The sequence below is a fragment of the Amblyomma mixtum genome, chromosome 4 (assembly GCF_055824585.1).
Source record: "Amblyomma mixtum isolate Tamu chromosome 4, ASM5582458v1, whole genome shotgun sequence".
Taxonomy (NCBI): Eukaryota; Metazoa; Arthropoda; class Arachnida; order Ixodida; family Ixodidae; genus Amblyomma; species Amblyomma mixtum.
Genome location: NC_143015.1, coordinates 156,895,881 through 156,923,385, shown reverse-complemented (window position 1 = coordinate 156,923,385; position 27,505 = coordinate 156,895,881). Strand labels below are relative to the sequence as shown.

Genomic DNA, 27,505 nt, shown 5'->3' with positions numbered 1-27,505 from the left:
GCTACTGTAATTTACGTAACCGGCATACTACTCATGTAGTACAGCGACGAGTGGAAATAGGCTAACAAAATTCTAATAACTGTTACTAGCACTAATCGCCAGCTACAAATGTAAAAGGATCAGGCTCCTAACTGTAGCGGTTAAAAGATACTACCATAATTAACGTAACCAGCGTATACTATTCAGTAAAATTAACTTGTTTTGTGACTTCCTAAACGACTGCAATTACTATGCCACAAAAGCCATCTTGACACCTCGAAATTTGTCTTACTGGACAGGCCATCTTAGATGGGGACTCACTATCACTTCCTACCGTTTAGTGTTGTTTAACGATCACCCAAATCTCGGTCCACGGTTTTGTTTTTACATTTTATCACAGTTCGGCCTCCGTTTTCGTGTCGCAACCCATAACCTCGTCCTCACTGCAAGAAAATCAGACACTGCGCGGCAAACGGAGCGAGATGCGAGGTCAGACAGTGTCACGCATGAATCAGTGCCAAAAAACGAAGAAGACAAGCAAAAATCAGAAGAGGACAAGAAAACATCTAAAATGAGCTCTTTTTAAGATGACTACAAGACGTGCCAGTCATGTGCCTCCCACAAAATAGAACTGGCCAGCGGCAGACGCACCTTTAAAGGCTCCGCATTCGCATAGTCGTTCGTGGTCTTCGTCACCTGTTGGAGGGCGTCGCCAACTTTCTGCTTGACGCTCGGCTGGCCATGCGAATACAAACGAGTCGTGTTGCTCGCACTGTCCTTCTCAATGTATTCCCACTCTTCAAAGCTATAAGTCGTGTTTTACAAAGCCGGACTTTTCAAACGCTTAGCATTTGATTTCGTTTGGTTTATGGGGTTTAACGTCCCAAAGCGACTCAGGCTATGAGAGACGCCGTAGTGAAGGGCTCCGGAAATTTCGACCACCTGGGGTTCTTTAACGTGCACTGACATCGCACAGTACACGGGCCTCTAGAATTTCGCCTCCGTCGAAATTCGACCGACGCTGCCGGGATCGAACATTTATATGGGTCATACCAGCATTCCATTTTAAGGCGAAAGCCTTTATAGGCTCATGACTCGCCGGTTTGTGCGTCCGCAGAAGTTGTCCCATCCTAGCTGTCAAGCTAAGGACGTCATCAACATGGCGTAATATGTCGTAACGCGAAATTGACACAGCTGTCAATTAAAAACCGATGACGTCATTAACATGGCGTAGGATGTAACAAAACATTAATGAATTAAAATCAAGTTATTAAAAATTAATCAAAATAATTACTACCAAATAATAAAAATTGTGACGTCATCGACATTGCGTAGTGTGCGTAACACGAAATAATAAAGATTAATTAATTATAAATTTAAAAATAAAAAAAAGTAATTAACAAAAACTGATGGCGTCATCAAATGGCGTAGTGTGTCGTAACCGGAAATATATTGCGCATGCGCGTGATATAACCTATGGCGTCATCACCACAGTAACAGGGCCAGCAACAGAGGCGGAAATGGCTTTCGCCTCATCGCACTTTAGTAAGAGCAAAGCGCACCCAGAATTTTTTTAAAGTGATATTCCCCGTTAGACGTGCGAAAAAACTTTGCAAGGCTGTCGTTATAGGGCCAGTTAACCACATCGGGCACGTCCGGAGCGGCATATCACTTTGGTCTCTTGCTGAAATACGGTTACCACTTACAAAAAAAATTTTAGACAGTCTATAGACTGTCCATGAATTTCTGTCTATCAAGTCTATACACTATCTATAGACAAATCCTAGAGAACAGTCTGTAGGCAATACAAATGTTACAGACAGTCTATAGACAATCTACATATTTATGGCCATACACTTTTAGTAGACTTTTGTCTATAGACAGCCTATAGACTATGAAGAGAGAAAGAGAAATATCTAGAGGAAGGCAATAGAGTCAATAATAAGTCTACAGACTGTCTATAGACCATTTTTATAAGGGACTAGCGCTAAAAACACAAGGGACAGCGAAGAGGTACCGACGGGACACACGCTAGACATCAACTGAAGCTTATTGTACATGTAGGTGAAAGATGCGCAATGCGCATCCCCGCATGCTCGAGAAACTCGGAAAATTTTCCCCTAATACGATAGCACGCAATAGCCTATACACAGGAAAAAAGAAAAAAACTTTTGGTATCTTGTTAAAAGCAGCGAAGCCTAACGCGCAAGGTTGTGGTGGCAGAAAGAGCCAATTTTTCTGGTAAAGCCCCACAGATGCTTCAGCGAAATTTATTCAGCGCAAAGAAAAGTAACAGAAAGAAGTATGTGACCAAAAATGCAGCTGTATTCTATTTGTACTATGTAGACATTTTTCCGCCCTTCTCTAAAACAGTGTATCATTAATTGTGTATCCGTTTAAAAGGATGCAAAAAGAGAACGAAACTAAGATGCTACCTTATTTGTCATTATATAACTATAATAGAGGGCTCAATAAAAACTCAAACGTAAGTTGAAGCGTGAGCACAACATTATACATTCTCGTTTATGCGTTAGCGCCGATTGTTGAACAAATTTGACTGCTCGATCAATCAAACGACTGATCGATCGATTCATTGATTCATTTACTTCTTGGTTGATTGTCGCAATTCGTCGAAAGCGACAAAGAGGCTTTTCTTGTTTCGGAAACTAATAATGTTATAGTACGGCGTAGTTATTCTTGTATGTATTATCATTTCACTATGACTCGGCTGCTAACCCGAAAGACGCGGGTTCGATCCCGACCGCCGCCGCGGCGGGCGAATTTCGGTGGAGGCGAAATTCTAGGGGCCCGTGTACTGTGCGATGCCAGTGCACGTTAAAGAACCCCAGGTGGTCGAAATTTCCGGAGCCCTCCACTACGGCGTCCCTCATAGCCTGAGTCGCTTTGGGACGTTAAACCACATAAACCAACCAAACCAACCATTTCACTATGACTTTTTTCATGTTATGATATTGCACTATGACTTTTTTCACGTTATGATATTGCATAATAAACGAAATGAACCAGGATATATGGAAGGGCGCACGCAAGAACTTAGACTTACGTCGTCAATGGTGTCCTGTAAACGCGTCAGTCGTTTATAAAGGATGTTGAAGGCGTCCGTGCTGAAATCAATGCTGCTCACCTGTCAATGGCGAGAAAACAAAGCGTTTAGAAAGACGTTCCGTCCTTATACAATACCTAAGTATGTAAAACGCACTTGTTTCACAGTGAAAGTTTATCATAAGTCATCATATATCATATCATGTATATGATATATGATGACTTATATATGCAGTCGTATCATATATCATAAATCAGTTTTGCTCTCTTTGAAGCTGAAATGTGCTACAGCGATTTGCAAAGAGAATAGAATACAGCATATTTTTCAATCGAAGACAAAAATAGAATAGAACTGGTAATTGAGAAGACATGACGCAGATATATAAAGAGAATAGAATACAGCATATTTTTCAATAGAAGACAAAAATAGAATAGAACTGGAAATTGAGAAGACATGACGCAGATATATAAAGAGAATAGAATACAGCATATTTTTCAATCCAAGACAAAGACAGAATAGAACTGGAAATTGAGAAGACATGACGCAGATATATAAAGAGAATAGAATACAGCATATTTTTCAATAGAAGACAAAAATAGAATAGAACTGGAAATTGAGAAGACATGACGCAGATATATAAAGAGAATAGAATACAGCATATTTTTCAATCCAAGACAAAAATAGAATAGAACTGGAAATTGAGAAGACATGACGCAGATATATAAAGAGAATAGAATACAGCATATTTTTCAATAGAAGACAAAAATAGAATAGAACTGGAAATTGAGAAGACATGACGCAGATATATAAAGAGAATAGAATACAGCATATTTTTCAATCCAAGACAAAGACAGAATAGAACTGGAAATTGAGAAGACATGACGCAGATATATAAAGAGAATAGAATACAGCATATTTTTCAATAGAAGACAAAAATAGAATAGAACTGGAAATTGAGAAGACATGACGCAGATATATAAAGAGAATAGAATACAGCATATTTTTCAATAGAAGACAAAAATAGAATAGAACTGGAAATTGAGAAGACATGACGCAGATATATAAAGAGAATAGAATACAGCATATTTTTCAATAGAAGACAAAAATAGAATAGAACTGGAAATTGAGAAGACATGACGCAGATATATAAAGAGAATAGAATACAGCATATTTTTCAATCGAAGACAAAGATAGAATAGAACTGGAAATTGAGAAGACATGACGCAGATATATAAAGAGAATAGAATACAGCATATTTTTCAATAGAAGACAAAAATAGAATAAAACTGGAAATTGAGAAGACGTGACGCGGATATAGTTGCAGTAAGTACTTCGCACATAGCACTGACAGAAATCGCAACACTATGGAACAGAAAACATAATACCGGCAATAGCAACAATACTTTCCGAGCTGTAAAAAAAAACGCCTTGTCGTAACATTGATCAGGCGCACAGTGTTAGAATATTATCAGGCGTAGGAAGGCACACGTTGTAAAAGGTACCTGTTTATTCCAGATTTTTGCAGGCATATATGCTCAAGTTACGAAAAAAAGGCATAATTGATCTCAATGAGAGGGCTGAGTCGGGCTGGTTGGTTCATGTTGAATGGTATACGGCAAAACAGCGCTGACGGACGGGACGGAAGAAGATGAGACAGACACATGCGCTGAACTAACAACCAAATGGTTTATTGCGAAAGAGTGGTGCAATATAAAGCATAGAAAGGAAAACTGCGGTGTAAACATGACAAGGTACACATTCGGGATATCATCAATGATTAAGAAAAGCGATCTCCTGTGGGAATAGAGCCACCGACGGTTGGCTTACACATGAGTTGCCTAATGTGTGAATGTGAAAGGCCTCCGATATCAGGCGTGAGGTGTGGTCTCTATACTTGGCGATGATAGTGGTTTGGATAGTGGTTTGGTAGTGGTTTCGCAGATTGCGACAAATGTGAGGCGTTTTTAGACCAAACCACTATCATCGGCAAGTATAGAGACCACACCTCACGCCTGATATCGGAGGCCTTTCACATTCACACATTAGGCAACTCATGTGTAAGCCAACCATCGGTGGCTCTATTCCCACAGGAGATCGCTTTTCTTAATCATTGGTGATATCCCGAATGTATGCCTTGTCATGTTTACACAGCAGTTTTCCCTTCTATGCTTTATATTGCACCCCTCTTTCGCAATAAACCATTTGGTTGTTAGTTCAGCGCATGTGTTTGTCTCATCTTCTTCCGTCCCGTCCGTCAGCGCTGCTTTGCCGTACCATTCAACATAATTGATCTCAAAGACTATTTTTCATAATTTGTTCGTGTGTGTAGTTTTCCATTTCTCGTGTGGGCGTGTCGTGCGCTCACACACTCGAGGTAATACGTATAAGAGGACAATTGTACAAAAACTGCGCTCTAACGGAATATAAAAAATGTTAGAATGGTTTAATACTTCATTAATTTACCCACAAGTTGAGCGCTTTGAAAGATGAGTAACAGCATCGTACGTGATCGTGATCCAATAAATGGCAGTGAGCCGAAGAGAGATCGATAGGTTGCTCACGTCCAGTATGTAGGTGTCCACGTTCAGGAGGTCGAACTGGACACCTTTGATGCCACTTAGTTTGGGCTCGAGCTCGCTCAGCTTTCGGATGTCCTCGGGCACCAGGAGGGGTGTACTGGGGTCGCCGAAGTGGGACAACTTGTTCGACAGCTCTGGGCTCTTCAGGTCCGACCAGAGCCAAGAGAAGGCCCAGTCCTTCCCCACAGCGCTGGAAGTAAGCGCGAGCCACAGTTGGCGCGAAGCATGTATAGTTGATGTATTCGAATCATCATCATCATCATCATCAGCCTGACTACACCCACTGCAGGGCAAAGGCCTCTCCCATGTCTCTCCTTTGCTAGTTGCCGCCACTGTATCCCCGCAAACTTCTTAATCTCCTCCGCCCGCCTAACTTTCTGCCGTCCCCTGCTACGTTTGCTTTCTCTTGGAATCCACTCCGTTACCCTTAAGGACCAGCGGTTATCTTGCCTTCGCATTACATGCCCTGCCCAAGCCCATTTCTTCCTCTTGATTTCAACTAGGATGTCATTAACCCGCGTTTGTTCCCTCACCCACTCCGCCCTCTTCCGATCTCTTAACGTTACACCTATCATTTTCCTTTCCATAGCTCGCTGCGTTGTTCTTAACTTAAGCTGAACCCTCTTTGTTAGCCTCCACGTTTCTGCCCCATAGGTGAGTACCGGTAGGATACAGCTGTTATATACTTTTCTCTTCATGGATATTGGTAAGCTACCATTCATGACCTGAGAGAACCTGCCATACGCGCTCCACCCCATTCTTATTCTTCTAGTTATTTCCCTCTCATGATCTGGATCTGCGGTCACTACCTGCCCTAAGTAAGTATTCGAATATATTCTGGCAAACCCAAGGAGCACATGTAATCAATCCAAAAATTGGCTGTGATTTAGCTCTGGTTAAACCTGGAGTGACGCGAGAGCTCCGCTTAGCCGCCTAATTTTACAGCTGCGACACCTCTCCCCCTCTCCACTGCACCCCTCCCCCCACCCCACTCGACACGGCGCATGCGACCAGCTGTTGCAGCTCGGTTTTGCCGGCGCACCGCGCCTCCGGCAGCAGCAGCTGCTCCGCACCACGTGACCAACCGGCTCAAGGCCATGGCCCCGCCACGCAGCTCAAGGGGTGCCACGTTGAAGGCGCGAAGAACTGACGTAGTGTAGCTCTCGCTACAATAATGCAAATGGATGGTTTCAATCTGGGCCTTTGTTTGACCGGCCTTTGCCGATACGTTTCCGATACTAAGTTGATTAATTGTGCTGCTTGGGAAGAAATGGAACCTACATCGCCTCAGAAAGAATAAAACACGATTTAAAACATTGACGTTTCGGCACCTACAAGTGGCCCATAGCTAGCGATGAACGAAGAAGGCTATTTAGACCATTGAAATTTCGGAGCCTACGATTGTCTTTTAGCATAGTGATGAAAAAAATAAAAATACACTTGCCAAAGAGCGAGAAAAGCAATTTATAATACGAACGTTTCGGAACCTATAAGTAACCCATGTGGGTCCCGAAATTCCAGTGTCGTCCGTGTGAATCCTTCTCTTGTTTATGGTTTATGGCTTGTGGTTTATGGGTGTTTAACGTCCCAATGCGGCACAGGTTATGAGGGACGCCGTAGTGAAGGGCTCCGAAAATTTCGGCGACCTGAAGTTCTTTGGTTGGGTTTGGTTTGGTTTATGGGGTTTAACGTCCCAAAGCAACTTAGGCTATGAGAGACGCCGTAGTGAAGGGCTCCACAAATTTCGACCGCCTGGGGTTCTTTAACGTGCGCTGACATCGCACAGTACACGGGCCTCTAGAATTTCTCCTCCAAAGAAATTCTAGCCGCCGTGGCCGGGATCGAACCCGCGTCTTTTGGGTCAGTAGCCGAGCACCATAACCACTGAGCCACCGCGGCGGCTGAAGTTCTTTGACGAGTGTATGCTTAGAACACGAAAAGAACAAAAAAGATCGTGGTGGCGCCGAAGACATTTAGCGCGATATCCTCTTCACTCTTTACCCCCAACCCAGGCGCGGAGCTTCTAGTTCACGGGCACATTGATGAAAGGTCCCTTACAAAAAAAGTTTTAGACAGTCTATAGAGTGTCTATAGACTTCTGTCTATTAAGTCTATAGATTGTCTGTAGAGAAATCGTAGAGACAGTCTATAGGCAATACAAATGCCAGAGACAGTCTATAGACAATCTATAGATTTATGGCAATACACTTTTAGTAGACTTTTGTCTATAGACTGTGAATAGAGAAAAAGCAATATCTATAGGAAGTCGATAGAGTCAATGAGAAGTCTATAGACTGTCTATAGACCATTTTTATTAGGGGTGCAAAGGGGCATGAAAGGGGAACTATAAGTTTAGCTAGATTGAGGGAACGCTGCCTCAAGGTGGCGAATATGACATTTCCACCGACAGCAGCGCTTGGATAAGCCAGAAAATTGCGTAAAACCGAAAGACACGCTGCCACATGCTCCCCACACAAATTCCGGTAACTACGTCGTCCCGTCATGCGATTGGCGGTCACCTGCTGATGTTCTGTATGAGCTGCTCGCCGAGAAGGTGGTACATGCTTAGCGGTTCCTCGTGGCACCGGCTGAAGCGCTTGGCGATGTCGTGCACGCTGTCCTGGTCGACTTGCGACAGCGCCTTGCGGGTCTCGTTGGCGATGTTCCTCTTGCGCGCCACCTTCAGGGCCACCCCGAGCACGTCCCTGAAGGCGGGCTGCGAGACGTCGGACATGACGTCACAGCCACATCGCTGCAGGGGGAACCCGGTCACGACGCCCACCGCGGTGGCCATCATGGCGTAGCCGAACAGCAGCAGGAAGATGAAGCCGCCCACCGCCAGACACCAGCCGCCATTGCGACGGTCGTGCCAACCCTGCACGCAATGTCCGTGATAGCAGGAGTGTAGTGAGAAGTTAGGCATTTCGGAAACTCTCAGATTTCGGCACAGTTAGAAAAGTTGCGCTCGTGATGCAAGCAGTTTAGTTTTTAGGGATGCCATCAATGGCTTTAATATGGTGTTCGAAAATGGTTTGGACACTTAAGCTCCGCCTTAAGGGCATGACGCGATAGCGTAATGGGTTAATTCCCCTTTATGCAGAAGGTCATTCTCTTCTTCACACTCATAGATCCCCTCCTCATACCAACCCCACCCCCCATCGCCTTGCTCTAACAGCTTGGCCACATCAGTTGCAATGATGGCGAAGCTCTTAGGAAAGCTCTACTCTTCGCACTACAACCCCCAAGGTCAAGTTTGGTGCGCGTTTGACCTTGAGCTGGCGGAGTGGAGGCGTGGCAAGTGACGTCATGCCACGTGACTCGCTGTGGATAGGCGCCGCTGCTGTACGTACCACACGACTAGCGGGAGTATAACAGCTGCTTCGCTGGCGCTCAGTCGCTCAGTCTCGCCATGGATGACGCGCATGCCGGACCGACTCCGGCGCCAAACCATGGGTAACTACGCTTAATGAGCTTTCGCTCGTATCATTAGGTTTAACAAGTGCTACACCTCCGCTAGTTTTTCTTATACTTCGGCGTCTAGTTCGCAGTCTTGAAAACAGTATTGCTACTTTTTGCAAGCGTTCTGTGGTACCTACGGATAGTACAGACTGCGAATAATATTAGAGTGACAACTAGACTTTTCAATTTTGCTTCGTGCAAGCGGATCCTGGATTGTTTTCCAAAGTAAGCAGTGCGGTGCTAACGCTAAATAGTGTCCGTCAAAACTAACATGCAAGACCTGGAAAAATTAGTGTCAACAAAGGATGCAGCGCATGCAGCCTCTAATGGCGGCTTTGCGTACCTCGTCGGCTCCCCAAGAGAACCAGGCCAGCCCCCACGAGTAGAGGCACACTATTAAGAAGAGTGTGGCGACGAAGGACACGCCGGCCGGGGTCAGTGTACGCACGTACGGCTCGGCCTTATTGAAGAAGAAGCCAAAGCGCTCCCTCACAATGGAGTGCAGGATGCCCGGGTTTTCCACCCATTCCACGTTGAAGTTGTCCACAAGATCCACGAGGTCCGAGCCGAAGTACTCCACCTCCAGCTTGATATCTGCGCATGTTGCCGCCGCGGTGGCTCAGTGGTTATGGTGCTAAGCTGCTGACCCGAAAGACGCGGGTTCGATCCCGGCCGCGGCGGTTGAATTTCTTTGGAGGAGAAATTCTAGAGGCCCGTGTACTGTGCGATGTCAGTGCACGTTAAAGAACCCCAGGTGGTCGAAATTTCCGGAGCCCTCCACTACGGCGTCTCTCATAGCCTTAGTCGCTTTGGGACGTTTAACCAAACCAAACCGATCTTGCGCATGCGTCAACCGACATGCCTGGAGATGCCCTGCTCCTCAGGCAGTGTAGCTTGAATGGTTAAGTAGTGCTGAATTGTTTTACGAGATAGCGTATACAGCTCGTTCGGTCGAAAAGCCGTAGTCTGCACCGAGTGTGGGAAATAATCGGGTTGGTTTGGTTTGGTTTACAGGGTTTAACGTCCTAAAGCGACTAATACCCCTGTCAAGCGCGCAAAATAAAGTGCACTTATGAAGAGTGTCACTTGCTGAAAGTGCACTCTAGCACAGCTAAACGTCGTAACATAAGTGCACTTGCCAAAGTGCGCACTCTTGTCGGAGTGCGTTCACAGAACGCACTTTGAGAGCGCTGAGTGCGTAGCCTCGCCATCAGCGACTTCAAAAACACATGCGTATAGCGCATAAAAAGTACTCACAACTTTATTTTACATGCTATAATACTGTTTTTAGAAAAAAATTCGTTCGTTGTAGCTACAGGCGAAGCAGCAAAACAAAGGTACGAGATCCGATGCAACAACGCTGCTCGCCGCCATCTTGTTTGTTGCCGCAATTCTGGATAGTCTTGGCTTTTTTTCTGTTTCTATTTTTTTTCCTTCGTTAAAAACTGTCGAACCTTGTTTTATTTGTGCTATCACGTTAAGCAATCAATTATTATGACACCTTTTTATTTTCCATCGACCTCTTCATGAATTCCGTTCATTTTCTGACGCCATTTTTTTTTACTACGAGTGCACTTTGCTTTCCCGTTTAGCACCGCGTAGCCCGAAGTGTCACTCGGGATGCCGAAGCGCACTCCCCGTAAGTGCACTTAACTTGCGCGCTTGACAGGGGTATAAGGCTATGAGAGACGCCGTAGTGGAGGGCTCCGGAAATTTCAACCACCTGGGGTTCTTTAACGTGCACTGACATCGCACAGTACACGGGCCTCTAGAATTAATCGGGGGCTGCGTAAAAAAAAAATCGTATCATGCCAACTGTTTACCGCAGAACGCTCCGGATTGTGTCATGCGATTCAATGTTTCGTGCAGCGTAAAATTCGCAGTTAAGTAGAGCCTCGCTTGCGGCAGGGATTCGAACCGGCAACCTATAACTGGGAGCTGCGTAAAAAAATCGTATCATGATAGTTAGTGGTTCAAGTGACTGATGGTTGATTGGTGTGTGATAGGCGATGGCGAGTTAATGAAATCATTTGAATTAATTGATTAATTAAAGAAATGAGAAATTGGAAAAAGGGGGCTCAAAGGTGTGCTAATGATAATGCTTAATTAATGATAATTAAGAAATTTTTGAGTACGTAATTGATCAATTGACTGAAAAAATTGCAAATGCGTTCAAAGGTGTCAAACTGCTCAGAATGGAAAGCCTAGCCCTCTACACTCTCGCTTCATAGCCTTAAGGCGGAACTTAAATGTCCTCTCCAGTTTTTCTCAGTCTTCAAAATGGTTTGGTTTGGGTATATGGGGTTTAACGCATCAAAGCAACTCAGGCTATGAGGGACGCCGTAGTGAAGGGCTCCGGAAGTTTCGACCCCCTGGGGTTCTTTAACGTGCACTGACATCGCACAGTACTTGGGCCTCTAGAAAAAGTCTTTAAAATGAATGAATGAATGAATAATGAATGAATGAATGAATGAATGAATGAATGAATGAATGAATGAATGAATGAATGAATGAATGAATGAATGACTTGGCAGTAGCGAAGACGCACGGAAAACAACGCCTAACGCTCCGTTTGCCCGGTTCCGCAGGTCGTTCCCGCCCCTTTGCATCGACAGTTTCTAGCCGACCGAGCATTCCCTCCGCTTGGACGCGCTGCCCTTTACCGGACAACCGGCACCAGGGGACGTAATCGTCACCGACGAGGGGCGTCTGCTATCACCAGCAGCAGTGACGTACCGCGACCCGGATATAAAACCGCTATCGCTGGCTACCCTCATCACTTGGCAGTAGCGACGACGCACGGAAAACAACGCCTAACGCTCCGTTTGCCCGGTTCCGCAGGTTAGTGCTTGGCATTTACACATCGAAATTTTGCATTTCTTGTCCGTCGCCGCTGCTGCCAACTGGTGTGTGCCCTGTTGCTCTGAAGGAAGGATGAAGGAAGGATGAAATGCGAGCCAATCTGTCAAAGTTGAAAGAAGAGATAAAGCAGGAACTGAAAGCTTCACGAGAATCTGTCGAACGAAACCTGCGCAATGAAATCCGAATAGTTCGCAATGAGCAAACTGAAATGATTAAGAGCATTGACCACGCGCATGCTGAAATTGAGGACCTAAAAAGGGAACTAAAAAATGAAAAGGAAAAGAACGCCAAGTTGGAGCAAGTAACCAACGAATTGAGCGTGGCGTGTGCTGCTCTGGAAAAGCAGACAAAGGAGCTTGAGAGAAAGCTTAATCATGCGGAACAGTATTCACGAAGGTCGAACATTGAAATTAAAGGTGTCCTGAAGCAAGACGAGGAAAATGTTCTTAATCTTGTTACAAACCTTGGAGATGCTATTCATGAACCTATCACTGAGTCGGACGTAGCGTGTTGCCACCGAGTGCCCACTCGTGACCCTAATAATTCAAACATTGTTGTTCAATTTAAATCCCGTGTAAAAAGGGACGCAGTGCTGGAAAAGGCGAAAAAAGTACGTCTGAGAAATGAGGACATCAGTGTAGATTGCTCTTTGCCAACTTCACCGCCGATTTATGTCAATGAACACTTGACACCAGACAACAAAAGGCTTCTAGGCGCTGCGATTGCGAGAAAGAAGGAGGTCTCGTGGAAACATGTGTGGACGAGGAACGGCACTATTCTAGCCCGCCAAACTGACGATTCTTCGGTGGTTCACATCTACTCACAAGCAGACTTATCGAAGATGAATTAGGGACGCCGTAAAGCAGCACACGTGGAAATGGCTCTTCTAACATTGCCAATGGAGGAATCGCCACTTTTCACACCTTCACAGCTCAACGCATATTTTTCCCAAAACAAAGACAAATGCTGCCAAATCATACATTTGAATATGCAATCGGCCGTAAATAAAGCTGAACAACTAACATACTTTTTATGCAGCTTAACCTGTCCCTTCGATGTCATTCTATTGACAGAAACATGGTATCGCTCAGACGTTGGCGTCATCCATCTGCCCGGGTACAGAACATTTTTTCTTAATCGTACTACGAAGCGGGGCGGAGGCGTAGCAATGTTGATCAAAGAAAACTATTCCTGTGACATTTTATTTGATCACTGCTTAAGTAACGATGACATAGAAATGCTGACAGTTAGGTGTGGCGGTCAAGCTTTTTGCGTTGTTTATCGTCCCCCACATGGCAATACAGCCAATTTTTTTGGCAGCTTCGATCACGAGTTATCTTTTCTTTCTGAAAACTTCTTGGCGTGCATCGGGGGCGATTTCAACATAGATATGAGCACAAGCAGTTCAGTGCAAGAGCGCATGTTAGTCACCATACAAACAGCTGGCTTCCAAAATGAAATCCGCGGACCTACACGTGTTACCTCACATTCTTCTTCTTCTTTGGATTTACTAATCACCAATTGCGAGGATGCGTCATTTGCCGGTCGTATTGCGATAGACATTAGCGACCATCTTCCTATCTTCGTCCTTCGTCCGTCTTCAAAAAGAACCTTCCGCAAAGACAGCCTTGAAAGTCCGTCGACAGCTACTTTCCCAAAGCCGCCTTGACCATTTCAGGAACAGTATTTCACTTGTGAACTGGAATCCTGTTTTCCAGCACACAACACCCGATGAATCATACAGTGAGCTCCTTCAGCTCTTTCTCCCAATTTATAATGAGTGTTTCCCTATCGTTGAGATAAAACCTTCAAAAAAAGCACGAAAGCCATGGATGACTGCTCGCTTGGTACGACTGGTAAAAAAGAAACACAAGCTCTTCGCGACTTTCATAAAAAGTAGAGCCCCCGCAGTGTTAGCCACTTATAAGTCGCTAAGGAACCGCTTAAACAGCGAAATTAAATCATCTAGGACTGCCTACTATAATAACTTGTTTAATGCGCATCTCTCAGACCGCCCGAAAGAAAAGTGGAGACGCCTAAATATTCTGCTAAATCGAAATAACCAACATCAGGACCTCGCGAGCCTAGTTATGCATGGCAAGGAAATCGCTGGGCCGTCCCTTGCAAATGCCTTCAACCAATATTTCACTGAAGTTGGATGCAGTCAGTACAATCCAGGTATGTCTAGATTTTTGGGCAACAGGCTAAACGAATCGATGTTTCTTGAACCAACCGACGAAGCTGAGGTTTACTCGGTGTGCAAAAGTTTAAAGAACACGACAAGTCTTGACCCAAGTAATATTCAAAGTTTACCTGTAAAATACGTACTACCTTTGATCGTGCCATGCCTTACACATATTTACAATACCGCGCTTCGCACAGGACGTTTTCCCGCTGCCATGCAGGTGGCCAAAGTTGTGGTTATTTATAAAAAAGGTGATAAAAACGTTCTAGGAAATTACAGGCCAATATCTGTACTACCTTTTTTCTCCAAGGGGCTAGAGCGAATAATGCATCGACGTTACTACAATTTCCTACAGAAGCACTGTGTAATAGCCAAGTGTCAGTATGGATTCAGAAAGCATAGATCAACTGAGCATGCTCTGCTTGATCAAAAAGAATACATATTAAATAACTTCGAAGCTCAACACCTCACCTTGGCGTCTTTGTAGACTTTAGCAAAGCATTCGATACACTGAATCACGAAACTCTGTTTAAAAAACTCGACCACTACGGTATACGTGGCCACGCCCTCTGTCTCATTCAATCGTATGTCAGTGCTCGTCGCCAGTATGTTGCTTTAAATCACTGCTCTTCGGACTTGTTAGCAATCACAAACGGCGTGCCCCAGGGCAGCCTTCTGGGGCCGCTCCTATTCAACATATATATTAATGACGTATGCAACATCAGTAACTTAGTTAAATACATCATATATACTGACGACACCAGTCTATTTTTGTCCTCACCTGACATCAAAGAACTAACTAGCACCGCAAATACAGTTTTGTCATCATTATCTGAGTGGTCATCTTTGAACTCATTAAAAATAAACAAACTAAAAACTAAAGCTTTATTGTTCCATCCGAAGGGGCAGCATATAGGCAGTGTGCCACCACTCTATTTCGACAACGCCCCTATTGAGTACGTGGAAACCTTCACATTACTCGGAGTGGTGTTTACTGCTACTATGTCGTGGGACGCTCATGTAATCAAAGTGTGCCTATCCCTTTCCAGATATATTGGGATAATTTCGCGGAATAAACACATTTTACCCGCCAAAACTAAGCTGAATCTGTACTATGCGTTCTTTTATTCTTATGTATCGTATTGCTTCCTTGTATGGGGACAAACCACAGCATCTAACATCCAGAAGCTTCTAGTACTGCAAAAAAGAATACTTCGCGTAATTGCTAATGTACCGTATGATGCTCCGACACGTCCTATCTACCAGCAATACAGAATGATACCCGTAACAAGAATGTTCGATTACAGGTTTGCATCCTTCTATAAAAATATAATAGCCGAAGACGACACATTTCTTTCTAGCATTGTGACACTTACACCACATCAGACACCGTATATGACACGACAGCGTATCATCTATTCATTACCACGATGCAGAACAAACTATGGTTTTTCCACACTAAAATACATTCTTCCCAAATACTTGAACACGCACTTTTATGACATGTTGCTCAGCATGTCTGTCTCGGCTATTCGAAATGTGTTTGCAAGCTAGGTCCCACAGTATGCGTACCCATGTATAGAATTCTATTGCATTGAACCGTAAATGTTGTGTAAAACCTTTATTCTGTTGTGCGGAATTACTACTTGTCCATGAAAAATGAAAACAAAGTTTCCTTTCATGCATGTATTTAAAAAAAAACAAAGTTTCTTTTTATTTATGCACGTATTTAAAAAAAAACATTTTTCCTTTTATGCATATATTTACATGCATTGTCTTTCCGTGTACCTTGCGTTGTTACCAGTGTATGAAGTAACCATCATAGTCGCTACCAAACTGCCTCTTTGTAGGGGTGGCGAGGCTTGTCAAGCGGTCGTAATGGCTGCTTTTTTCTTGCCGCCCTCAGTTTTTGTAAAAAAAAGCTGAAATAAAGTGATTGATTGAATGAATGAATGAATGAATGAATGAATGAATGAATGAATGAATGAATGAATGAATGAATGAACGAAGGGATTATTGCACTAAGATGGCTGGAGGACAAAAGTGCGAAAACTAAAATGATATATATTTACGACTGATGAGGCGTTCTCATATGAAAGCTTTTTTTATTTTCAGCACCCCTCAGTATGCATTTATCTGTGCAACACTAAGCTCGCTGTCCTTTCGTATGCTCGCTATGCGTGCTCACTCTTCTGACCTACGGTTAGAACACCTCCGCCAGCGAGGCATCAGTGCAGACGCTGGTTTCTCTCGGGTTTTCCGGTGCTCCGAGCTACAGTAAATACGGCTCTTGCCTTCTAGCAGCATGACACACACTGACGATACAGTGTGTCGCATTTCAGTTTCCTTTCAGGTACATAATTAATCAAACCTAGCATAAAGTCTATGCATATGGCATGACATGTCTATGGATGGCATATGGCATGTCTATGCATGTGGCAAAGCATATGGAATACCGTATTTTCCGGTGTATAAGACGCGGGTTTTTTTCAAAAATCTTGCTGGTGCGTCCTATACAAGGGTGCGTCTTATATGCGAATTTTCCGTTTTTTTTTTGCGAGTTCAGAAATTACTCAGGTTCATGTTCAAGCTTTTTCACCGAAAAAATATTACTACCAATAACGCGGTTGTAACATGGTTAATACTTCATTACGGGGACCGCCGTGCGCAACTTTTTTAGGTGAACTTTATCATCAAACGGCGGGGTTGACCACTTCCGGGATCTTCAACACGCGGCCGTTTCGGAGGCCCCAAGCAAAGGTAATGTGAAATGCCAAAAGATGGCGACAGTCACGCTTCTCGCCATTGTCAAGACAAGCCAAGAGAAGCCGACGTTTTTTTTAGTCACCCTTTGCAAGTGCGTAGTGCGAAGAGAATGCTTCAGCCGCGTTGCCTTTTCGATAGCGCATCCAAAGATGAAGACTGAAAGTTTTATGTAAAAATAAATTGCTATGGACGTAAAGAGAGTTCTTTCGCTTTTTTTTTTTCTTTTGTGCTAAAACGTGGGCTGGTATGGCGTGAGTGTTGCCTTTTTCGATCACTTAGCGTTGCTTAAGAACTTCTCACACGTACGGTGCATTTTGCGATGGTCGCATAAGCATGTTTAATTAAGCCTCACTAGCTTAACTGGGTAAATTAGGGTGCGTCTTATACACGGGTGCGTCTTATATACCAATTTTTTCAATGACAGTCTGCATATATGGCGGGTGCGTCTTGTACACCGGAAAATACGGTACATTACGGAAGCCAACAGCTACCGAAACCAAGGAGGATAGGGGATTTTTTCCCCCCAATTTGTGGCGTTTATTAATTCGAGATTAGAAGCGTAAATATTCAGTCACTTAAAGATGATTCATAAGAAAGGAGGAGGAAAAACAACCATATGCCGCCGGTGGGATTCGAACTTAAGACCTCCGAATTTTGCGCCCGGTGCTTTAACAACTGAGCTACGGCGATGACTGTCCGATATTATGCTTCTGGGGGTACTCATGTACATAAGTACACCTGATCCCACCGGCGACATGTGGTTGTTCTCCCTGCTTTCTTTAAGTTAATGAATTTCTCACTATCAATGTCCATTTAATTAACACCACAAAGTGGAGAGAAAAAAACGATGGCCTTCGCTTCGTAGTTTCGGTGGCTGCAGGTTTCCGTCATGCTAGCAAAATTTTGATATACCAACGGAGCAGCACTGCTCATTTGCCATAAATAAGCAAAAGGATTCGTTACACGTTCAATCACCCCGTGTCTGCCTCTCAAAGTACAGTCTGCCAACTCGGTGCCTAAGCTATTAAGGTCTTCAGGGGCAAGGTTGAAACTCTTCACCCTCCACGAAGATGTCGTAATTTCCCCCCTACGCGGCTCAAAAGCAGGCCCTGTGGTCTGGGGACTTTCAAATAACCCTGTACGTATCATTGTAACGCCGCGGACGAGCATGTCTTCCCACGTTTACCAAGATTACCGCGAGTAAGCACTTACCCTTGGCTGTTGCCCCCAGGGTGCGCCGAACTCCATCAGGTGTCACAGGCAGCTGAGCAGCCTGCGTGTCGGCAAAGTTGCCATGGAGGTTCATCTGTGTTAAAATTATTGCCCATTTGACTCGAGGCAGTAGCGCGGAGAAACATTCGGTTCAGCCAGAAATCGATAATAGCGAGACGTGATGAAAGGATGCGAGGGAATTCGCCTGTTTCACACGGCCGCACTGCGCATGCGCGGCTCACCTCCAGCTTCCCTGGTTGAAAACAACCCGCGCCCCTACTGGGCAGTTCATGTTAGTGACAGGCGTAAGCGACAGATGGCGGCAGCCGTCAAGCCCGTACTTGACACTTCGCACGTGCATTTAGTGCCTCGTAGAACGGGATAGCGCCTGCGTCTCCCAACTTGCGTTTGTTTTCAAACAGCTTTCGCCCGCACCCCAGAGGGCGCCACATCTTGTGAAAAAGGGGGATTGTTGTAATTAACATCCTTCAGAGCTCAGAAGTGCGGTTACAAGGAAAGCTTCAAAATTTTCTTCTAGAATCTTCGCAGTTTAAGAACGCATATCCTGGTGGATTATGTTCACTCCTACTGTACAATGGTTAAGAATACATTTCAAGAACTCGGAACAATCAGTGGCTTGTTTCTCCATCGCTTAGTGCTGGTTCTCAACTCCACCCAAGGTTGCCGAACAAGACAGGCCGAGGAACAGTGCCCTGAGTGAGGACGCACCAAGTCCACTTCGTCCTTGAGAAAGGACGGCTGTACCAGGTCCAGCTTTGTCATGAACCTCTTCAAACCGCCCAGGTACACCTGCGAACGAAGCACGGGTTGTCGGATTCAGTATTTTGTGACTGCTTTGATTCGGTCCTATACTATAAATTGTCAACAGTAAACAGAAACTGCGCTACAAACATGGCTCAAGAGCTTTAACTTTGACAGCTGCCGGAAGAGAAGTCTTGTTGAACGCACATATTCGCTGAAGCAGTAGAAACTAGTGCACTGCACGGGCTCGGGCCAGCCCAAAAGCCCGGGCCCGACACGTCCCGCGGGCCGGGCCGGACCAGGGCATGATTTATTTTGTCGGGCCTGGACCGGGCAAGGGCCTGAAGTTGCGGACCCGGGCTCGGGCTTAAAGCTGCGGGCCTGCCAGGCTTGGGTCCGTACAGAAACGGCTGGTGTCCGACTTTTCATTCACTATTGCAGAGTGAAGTGCACAACTACGGCATTGAAGCAGCGACAGGGATGAGCTTAGTTATAGCACGCGCTGAGAGAAAAACTAAGCTTTATTCATTGACTTATTTCCTTATTTCTACGCCGCGGTGCAGTAAGAGTAAAATTCAACCAGCCTTAGTTGGCCATTGATCGTTCGTCATCCTGAAACATACCTATACACTACTAGAAATGCATTCGGGAAGATATCAGTTTAGGACGCTTATAGTCTTCAAGCACATACCGTGAAATACTGAAGCCTTTTAGCTTTTCATTTCTGCTGAATGACGACCAGTTCGGCTATGAGCTCAACCTGTGAGACCACGTTCACTAAAAAAAATGCCATCCTACTGCTTGCTAGGCATCTTTAATATTTATACTTCGCGGGCGGCAGAATATAACTGATTACAATCACGAGGGGAACGCGAAGTAGACTGCTACGCTTGTATGCAGCCCTTTTTATTTAGACCTCGTAACTTTCTAGTTTTTCTTTGCCCACCACACGGGATCACTCTCCAAAAGACGGGCCTGGCGAGCACTACTCTTCATCACTTCCTTCTGGGTTAAAAAGAACCAACTTTCTGGAAGCCAAACTGCGGTTTCAGAACCTTTGTCGGCCAGTTCCTTATCGGTTTAGTAGCAGTCTATTTGCTCAGAGTGAGCAGTATACCTCAAGCGTTACTGTGAAACGGGCCGGGCCCGGGCTGGGATTTCACTCCGATAATTTAGCGGGCCCGACCCGGACCCGGGCTTGAAGCCGCGGGCCCGGGCCGGGCTCGAGCTTAAGGTCTCGGGCCTCAGATTGAGGCCCGTGCAGTGGTCTAGTAGAAACTGTTCAGTTGTAACGAAACCTGTCGCTGTCGCTTCACTGCTCCCTTCTCTTTCTTTCTTTCTTTCTTTCTTTCTTTCTTTCTTTCTTTCTTTCTTTCTTTCTTTCTTTCTTTCTTTCTTTCTTTCTTTCTTTCTTTCTTTCTTTCTTTCTTTCTTTCTTTCTTTCTTTCTTTCTTTATTTATTTATTTATTTATTTATTTATTTCTCTCTCTCTCTTTCCTTCTTTCTCTCTTTCCTTCTTTCTTTCTTCCTTCCTTCCTTTCTTTCCTTCTTTCTTTCTTTCTTTTCCTTTATTTCTCTCTTTCTTTCTTTTTTTCTTTCTCTCTTCCTTTCTTTCTTTCTTTCTTTCTTTCTTCCTTTCTTTCTTTCTTTCTTCCTTTCTTTCCTTCTTTCTCTTCCTTCCTTTTTATTTTTCCTGTCGTCCCTGCGCTAAACATTCTCATGTAAGAGTAACTTGATCGAATAACATTTTTACCACAAAAGAATACTCGGTGGGAATTATATCTTTAGCACATCTCTTATCAGCCACTATGTGGAAGCAATTCGTACTTTTTGGGGACAGGTACACAGAGCAAACGCGCGTTATTCGCACGGACCTCGTCGGGCGACGCGTCCTGGGAAGGGACCAGGTCGGAGGTCCTGTTGAGGTCCCTGCAGTAGGGCGGGAGCGGAGTCTTGCTTGCGCACTCGGACACCGCTGCGGCGATACGGAAGTGGATTCCAACCCGCTGGTCCCGAAGCTCCCGGATGGCGGTGCTGAGCTCGGCTGTCGCGATGGTCGCCTCCTTCAGGCACTTATCGATGCGAGCGACACCTGCAGGCGCCCGAATGCATCACTGAAATACCATTTCCTGTCGTAGTTGCCCTACCTTTACAAAAAATATTTTTAGACAGTCTATAGACTTCTGCCCGTAGACTCTCTATAGACAAATCCCATAGAGCAGTCTATAGGCGATACAAAGGCTATAAGCAGTCTATAGATTATCTATACATTTATTGCCACACACCTTTAATGAAGCCGCCGCGGTGGCTCAGTGGTTATGGTGCTCGGCTGCTGACCCGAAAGACGCGGGTTCGATCCCGGCCGCGGCGGTTGAATTTCTTTGGAGGAGAAATTCTAGAGGCCCGTGTACTGTGCGATGTCAGTGCACGTTAAAGAACCCCAGGTGGTCGAAATTTCCGGAGCCCTCCACTACGGCGTCTCTCATAGCCTTAGTCGCTTTGGGACGTTAAACCCCATAAACCAACCAACCTTTAATGGACTTTTGTCTATGGACAGTCTATAGACCATGAATAGACAAAAAGAAATATCTATCGGAAGGCAATAGAGTCTGTAAGAAGTCTATAGACTCTCTAAAGAACATTTTTATTAGTGCCAAAGCTACATCAGATCTCTTGATCGCTTTTATTTACTCCGTATGAAACATTCTCCGAAGTTTGGCCTAGGGAAAAGAACAACCTACAGTTGGGCCTCGCTATAACGAACTTTAAGGGCCTCGGCGATTACTTCGTTATAGCGGTAGCTTTACACAAAATGCGCCAGCATTGATTACAGGGTAACTAGCTGCCGTTCTCACATAAAAGAACCCACGTTCATGCAGGGCAATTACAGCGTTGTAAGTGCCATAAGCGAGGAGTTAGTTCTATGAAGTTCAGCACAGGCTTGAATGCGATTAGTTAATGCCGTTATTATTTTTTTACCCACACAAGGTACAATTTAGGCTAAAATTATTCGCTCTTGCAGGGATTTTGCGTGTTTCCTACTGGACAACAAAGCGTAGGGATCTCTAATTTCACATTTGTACTTAACGGTGCTTATCTCTCATAAATGGCTGTGCCCTCCGACCGAAGCGGCGCCGCGGCGCGGAAACTCGAAAAGTCACTCTAAACACTCCCGTGACGTACAGCGAAATAATATTCGCGATCAATAGGCTCGCCCGGATTGCTGTACTCTGCCGGCCTTCATTAAATAACCGCAGGTAGTGGAAATTAATTTGTACCCAACCACTACGGCGTCCATGAGAGCCCATGCGTCGCATAGGGACGCTAAACTCCACAATTCACAATTCACGATCAATTGGAAGGCATCAAAACACGATAGCTAGGCCTTTGCCGCAACGCATGCATAACTGTGCTGGGTGACTCCGGACTGACATCGAAACACGTGATCATCATTTGAGAGCTGCGAAATCTGTTCGCTGGAGAGAGTTTTTGCCGTTGGTCAATATAAAAAAAAAATTTGCCTTCATTTCCGCAGGGAAACAACCCGCGAGTGCGCGGCTCTGAGCTGTAGCTAAGCCACTGTGACCACCTCACAGAGGGAATACATTCTGGCAACAACGCAATGACAGCCGTGGCCAGGGTGATTCCGAAAATTACAGGATTGCACTAAAGTCTGCTTAAGAAGGGGAATGCGAAAGCCTTTCTTTGTCCTCTGTTTCTCCCTACAATTATGTTTTTGGTTAATGTTCTTGGTTTGGCTTATGGTTTGATTTATGGGGCTTAACGTCCCAAAGCGACTCAGGCTATGAGGGACGCCGTAGTTAGGGGCTCCGGAAATTTCGACCGCCTGGGGTATTTAACGTGCTCTGACATCGCACAGTACACGACGGGCCTCTAGAATTTAGTTTTATTTCTTCTTATTTATTTTTACTTTTGTTTGTTCTGTAGTTTTTCTTTTTGCTTTTTCCATCTTTTTATTTTGGTATTCTTTGTTTTATTATTTTTTTTTAGTTTTGATTTTATTTTTGAGTTTTTTTTTGCCAAGAAAGGACTGTTTAGGCAGTATAGCGAATGCATGGATTGTTATGTGGCTAGTGTTGGATTGGCTATGGATCTGTCTAGTCAGACGAACGCATCTGATCAGCCAAGAAATGCTTTCTCATTAATACTCACGGTTCACAATCATCTGGACGGTTTCGATGGGTGACTCGCCGACTATGCCCTTGAAGTCTTCGCTCATCTTGACGACGCAACCTGTGAAGAAAACTTCGCATCAGCTGTAAATTTTCGCACCGGGCAAAGTGAGGCCCGTAGAGAAGAATGCGGGAAACGGCAAACTTGTGCTCATTGTCGACGCCACTCACTGTCTATTCTTCGGTTGAAGTCGCCTTCGAAAGTGTTGTAGTCCCTCACGAAGAGCATGTCGATTTCCTGCAGGAAAACAGGGATGAGACGAAAAGGCGATGCATCAACTTGTCCTCGGTTTCTTTTTATTAACTCATAAAAAAGTACTCCATGAGCTGCCCTTAAATGCCGTACCTACTCTAGCGTATATAAATATACATATGAAGAAAAACAAGGATAGCATCGCGTAGCTGTGTTGACCACTTGGGGTAGGCGTGCGCCCTTATTAAAGTTGCCTATAGAGTCTACAGACTTCTTATAGACTGTGTTGCCCAGCTATACATAATTCATTCTGTCTATTCGCAGTCTATAGACTGTCTACAGGCAAAAGTCTACTAAAAGTGTATGGCCATAAATCTATAGATTGTCTATAGACTGTCCATAGCATTTGTGCCATATCGTATTCTCTAGGAGTTGTCTATAGATGGTCTATAGACTTTATACACAAATGTCTGTGGATAATCTAGAGACAGTGCAAAGAAATTTTTTAAGGTTGCAGCAGCGCATGGACGGATTGGCGGATGCCGTTACGCGCATTGGGACAAAATTGCGTTCACCAAAGGTTTCCCCCTTAAAAATGCTTTTGTCCGGAATTATTAGGTATCGTCACTCTAAGAGCAGACTACAGGCAGTCAGTAGGCTGTCAATGATCGATATCTACGGACCGCCTGTGGTCGTTCTGCTGAACGTTTAGCAACAGTTTTGAGTAGAGTTGCGCCCTCACGTGTTTGGTCTTGTCGAAGAAGAGAAGCGCGTCGCTGATGAGTCGGCGGGAATGCGGCAGGACGTTTCTGGCGCCGTGTGACATGTGCAGGTGGGCGATCAGCGAGCAGCCGGCGCACAACCTGCTCAGTGTAAGAGAGAGAGGGTAAGAACCTTTATAAAAATGGCCTCTAGACAGTCTACAGACTTCTTATAAACTCTATTGCCTTCCTATAGATATTTATTTTTGTTTATTCATAGTCTATAGATTGCCTATAGACGAAAGTCCAACAAAAGTGTATGGCCATAAATCTATAGATTGTCTATGGACTATCTATAGCACTTGCATTGCCTATAGGCTGTTCTCTAGGATTTGCCTATAGAGAGTCTTTAGACCTTACAGACTGTCTAAAAATTTTATTAAGGGGAAAGCTACACCCCTCCTTCGATCCAAGCTGCCGACACGTATATAGAGTACTCCTAACGGAGTATTCAAATCAAAGCGAGTATATGACTTCAAAGAAATATAATGTATATATTGATCGCCATCTGGAGCATCACAACTTTCTGTTGAAAGCAAAAGGAGACTACGGAGTACGCATGTACAGTCGAACCTCGCTATAACGACAACGGTTTACTGCAAAATAGAGATATAACGAAGCAATGACTATTCAATCCTCTTGGAAGCTCCCGTAGCAGCCCATCTGTTTCATATCTCGTTTTAAACTTAGTGAAGTTTTGTAGCGAAACCTACACTACTATAGCTGGGATGGATTTCGTCGTGAGCCTCCGAGTGACCTTGAAACGACCTTGAGATAAGTTATGGCTAGTGTTGCTATGCACGCATACCTAACTGTGTGTGGCCCTCTTAGTGGACCACCTTTGACCTTGAACTTTGACTTTCAACTCTGACCTTTGACCTTGCCATTTGACCTCGAACTTTGATCTTGAACTTTGACATTGAATTTTGACATCGCAAGTTGTCGGCAGAGGTAGCAAGAATCCTTGTGGTAATCACGTGTCACGTGATTCGATTCACCGTTGTGACGTCAGGTATAGGGCATATGTAACCAGAGCTGTGCGCTATACTGACCATCGATCAGTCTGTCTCCATCAAGCCATTCAATGAAGACAAATAAGCGTCTCGGAAGTGGTGAGGGGAACTATTGTTAAAAGATGTAACAAAGATAAACCATGTTTAAACATGCTTATGTAGCTTTCGATACGTGAAACTCGTTTCGGCAGAGTTGAACCGCTGCCTTACTTTCTCCAGTGGGATATAACTAACCTTAAACGAAATTTAGTCATTTCTCGCTGAGTATGTCGATTTGTAACGGTGCCCAATACTTCAGCACAGCTTCCATGTGGCATATTCGAATCACCGCGCATAAGATGCTCTGCGGAGCCTCACAAAAAGCAAGCGGAAAACTTATCCCGCCTTAAGGTGCTGCAAGAAAAATTTCGATGATTCCTGAGCTTCGGCTTCGGTGGTTGCTTTGACGCTGGCACTTTCACCTCCGCAAAAAAAAAGGCTACACGGCCAGCTGAACACTGCGAGGCTGAGCGGCGCACATGGACACAAGCTCAGTGCTTCATCGAGGCTGAGTTGGCAAGATCATACGAGCGTCCGCGCTGTCCAACCTCCTCGTGCACACGGCCCAATAAGGAAAGGTGTCAGGCAGGGAGACACTATTTCGCCTATGCTATTCACTGCCTGTTTACAGGAGGTATTCCGGGGCCTGAATTGGGAACAGTTGGGGATAAGAGTTAATGGAGAATACCTAAGTAATTTGCGATTCGCGGATTACATTGCCGTGCTAAGTCACTCAGGACATGAACTGCAAAGCATGGTCAATGAATTACAGGCAGAGCAGAACGGTGGGGCTAAAAATTAACATGCAGAAAAACCAAAGTAATGTTCAACAGCCTAGCAAGGGAACAGCAGTTAGAAATTGGTAGCGAGGTGCTGGAAGTAGTAAGAGATTATGTCCACTTAGGACAGGTAGTGACAGCTGATCCGGATCATGAGAGGGAAATAACTAAAGAAATTAGAATGGGGTGGAGCACGTATGACAGGTTCTCTCAGATCATGAATGGCAGTTTACCAATATCTCTCTTGAGAAAAGTATACAACAGCTGTATCTTACCGGTACTCACCTATGGATCAGAAACGTGGAGGCTAACAAAGAGGGTTCAGCTTAAGTTAAGGACAACGTAGCGAGCTATGAGAAGAAAAATGATAGGTGTAACGTTAAGAGGTCGGGAGCGGGCGGGGTGGGTGGGGGAACAAACGCTGGTTAATGACATCCTAGTCGAAATCAAGAGGAAGAAATGTGTTTGGGCAGGGCATGTAATGCGAAGGCAAGATAACCGCTGGTCCTTGAGGGTAACGGAGTGGATTCCAAGAGAAGGCAAGAGTAGCAGGGGGCGGAAGAAAGTTAGGTGGGCGGATGAGATTAGGAAGTTTGCGGAGATACGGTGGCCGCAGCTGGCAAAGGACAAGGTTAATGGAGAGACATGGGAGAGGCCTTTGGCATGCAATGGGCGTAGTCAGGCTGATGATGATGATGAACAACAACGGCTTCGCTGAAAAATGATAACTTTTTACTCGACGAAACACAAGGAGGAAAGCAAGAAACATCATACTAGAGGTAAATTCTGTCCATTTATTAATGCGCAATGTCCTCTCGAGGTGACCAAAAAGAGACTCCGTGGAAAGGTTCCAACTTTCCATCTTTTTGGAACGCGCAGAGTGCCTTGCTGTGCGGTGCGTTCTCAGCTGCGTTCGATCACTCGTTCGTATTCTTACCAAAATGGTTTGTAGTCTGTCACAGACCCCTTATAGACTTCATATAGATATTTACTTTTGTCTATTCATAGTCAATAGACTTTCTATACTGACAAAAATCCACTAATATAGTACGGCCATGAATCTATAGATTATCTATAGACTGTGTAGAGGATTCCTGTTGCGTGTCGACTATACTGTAGCATTCGTTTATATCCATAGACTTGGTAACAAGAGCTTATAGACAGTCTACAGACTGACTAAAGAAGTTTTCCTAAGGGCTGTAGTCTCCCTGCTCTCTCGTATGTGATAGTTCGTGTGTGTGGTCGGCTAGTCGCGTGCAGAAAATGCCCATAAATATGCTGGCGCTAACGCTAGCGGCCTTGAATCCTCCTTACCGACCTGTACCAGCAACGCGCTACACCACTGCAAAGTAAAGGGAATTAAAAAAATTATCGTGCCGAAATGCCAACAGGGTAAGATTCGAAGGGCACATGTCGTACACGTTACGTCATCGCTGTTGTCAAGTGGTTGCTTACAAGTGTGACGTAAAGAAAAATGTTCAGTAGGGTTTCTTTAGTCGCAACCTTGCTTGCGTTGTCACATGCATATGGATGAGGTCGAAACATTGAACAGACTGCGTGCATTCCTGTAGTGGGGTGATCAGGGTATTGCGCGGCAGAGGCCGCAAATTTACTTGACAGTTTTCCTCTAGACGTATTGGTCATGAAACGCCTTTCGT

General features: G+C 44.8%; 2 protein-coding genes across 2 annotated transcripts in view; one reads left to right on the top strand and one right to left on the bottom strand.

The window, feature by feature from the left end:
• Window positions 1–27,505, bottom strand: part of LOC149348912 (uncharacterized) — a 37,015-nt gene that overhangs the window by 2,910 nt on the left and 6,600 nt on the right. The window contains exons 5-15 of the mRNA XM_089541866.1: window positions 23,998–24,118; window positions 23,234–23,300; window positions 23,043–23,123; window positions 20,744–20,961; window positions 18,836–18,916; window positions 18,107–18,167; window positions 9,425–9,675; window positions 8,142–8,497; window positions 5,605–5,812; window positions 3,044–3,124; window positions 631–714 (exon numbers count right to left, since the gene is read on the bottom strand). Of these exons, the coding sequence (XP_089397992.1) occupies window positions 631–714; window positions 3,044–3,124; window positions 5,605–5,812; window positions 8,142–8,497; window positions 9,425–9,675; window positions 18,107–18,167; window positions 18,836–18,916; window positions 20,744–20,961; window positions 23,043–23,123; window positions 23,234–23,300; window positions 23,998–24,118 (1,609 nt within the window). The remainder of the gene's footprint in view (window positions 1–630; window positions 715–3,043; window positions 3,125–5,604; window positions 5,813–8,141; window positions 8,498–9,424; window positions 9,676–18,106; window positions 18,168–18,835; window positions 18,917–20,743; window positions 20,962–23,042; window positions 23,124–23,233; window positions 23,301–23,997; window positions 24,119–27,505) is intronic.
• LOC149348913 (uncharacterized) lies at window positions 15,116–15,694 on the top strand. The gene has a single exon (XM_089585941.1). It carries the CDS (start codon window positions 15,131–15,133, stop codon window positions 15,680–15,682), a length of 552 nt encoding a protein of 183 aa, XP_089442067.1. The 5' UTR covers window positions 15,116–15,130; the 3' UTR covers window positions 15,683–15,694.

Excerpts from the sequence above, each read along its gene's own strand:
- LOC149348913 (XM_089585941.1), top strand. The coding sequence starts at position 15,131 with ATGTCGTGGGACGCTCATGTAATCAAAGTGTGCCTATCCCTTTCCAGA.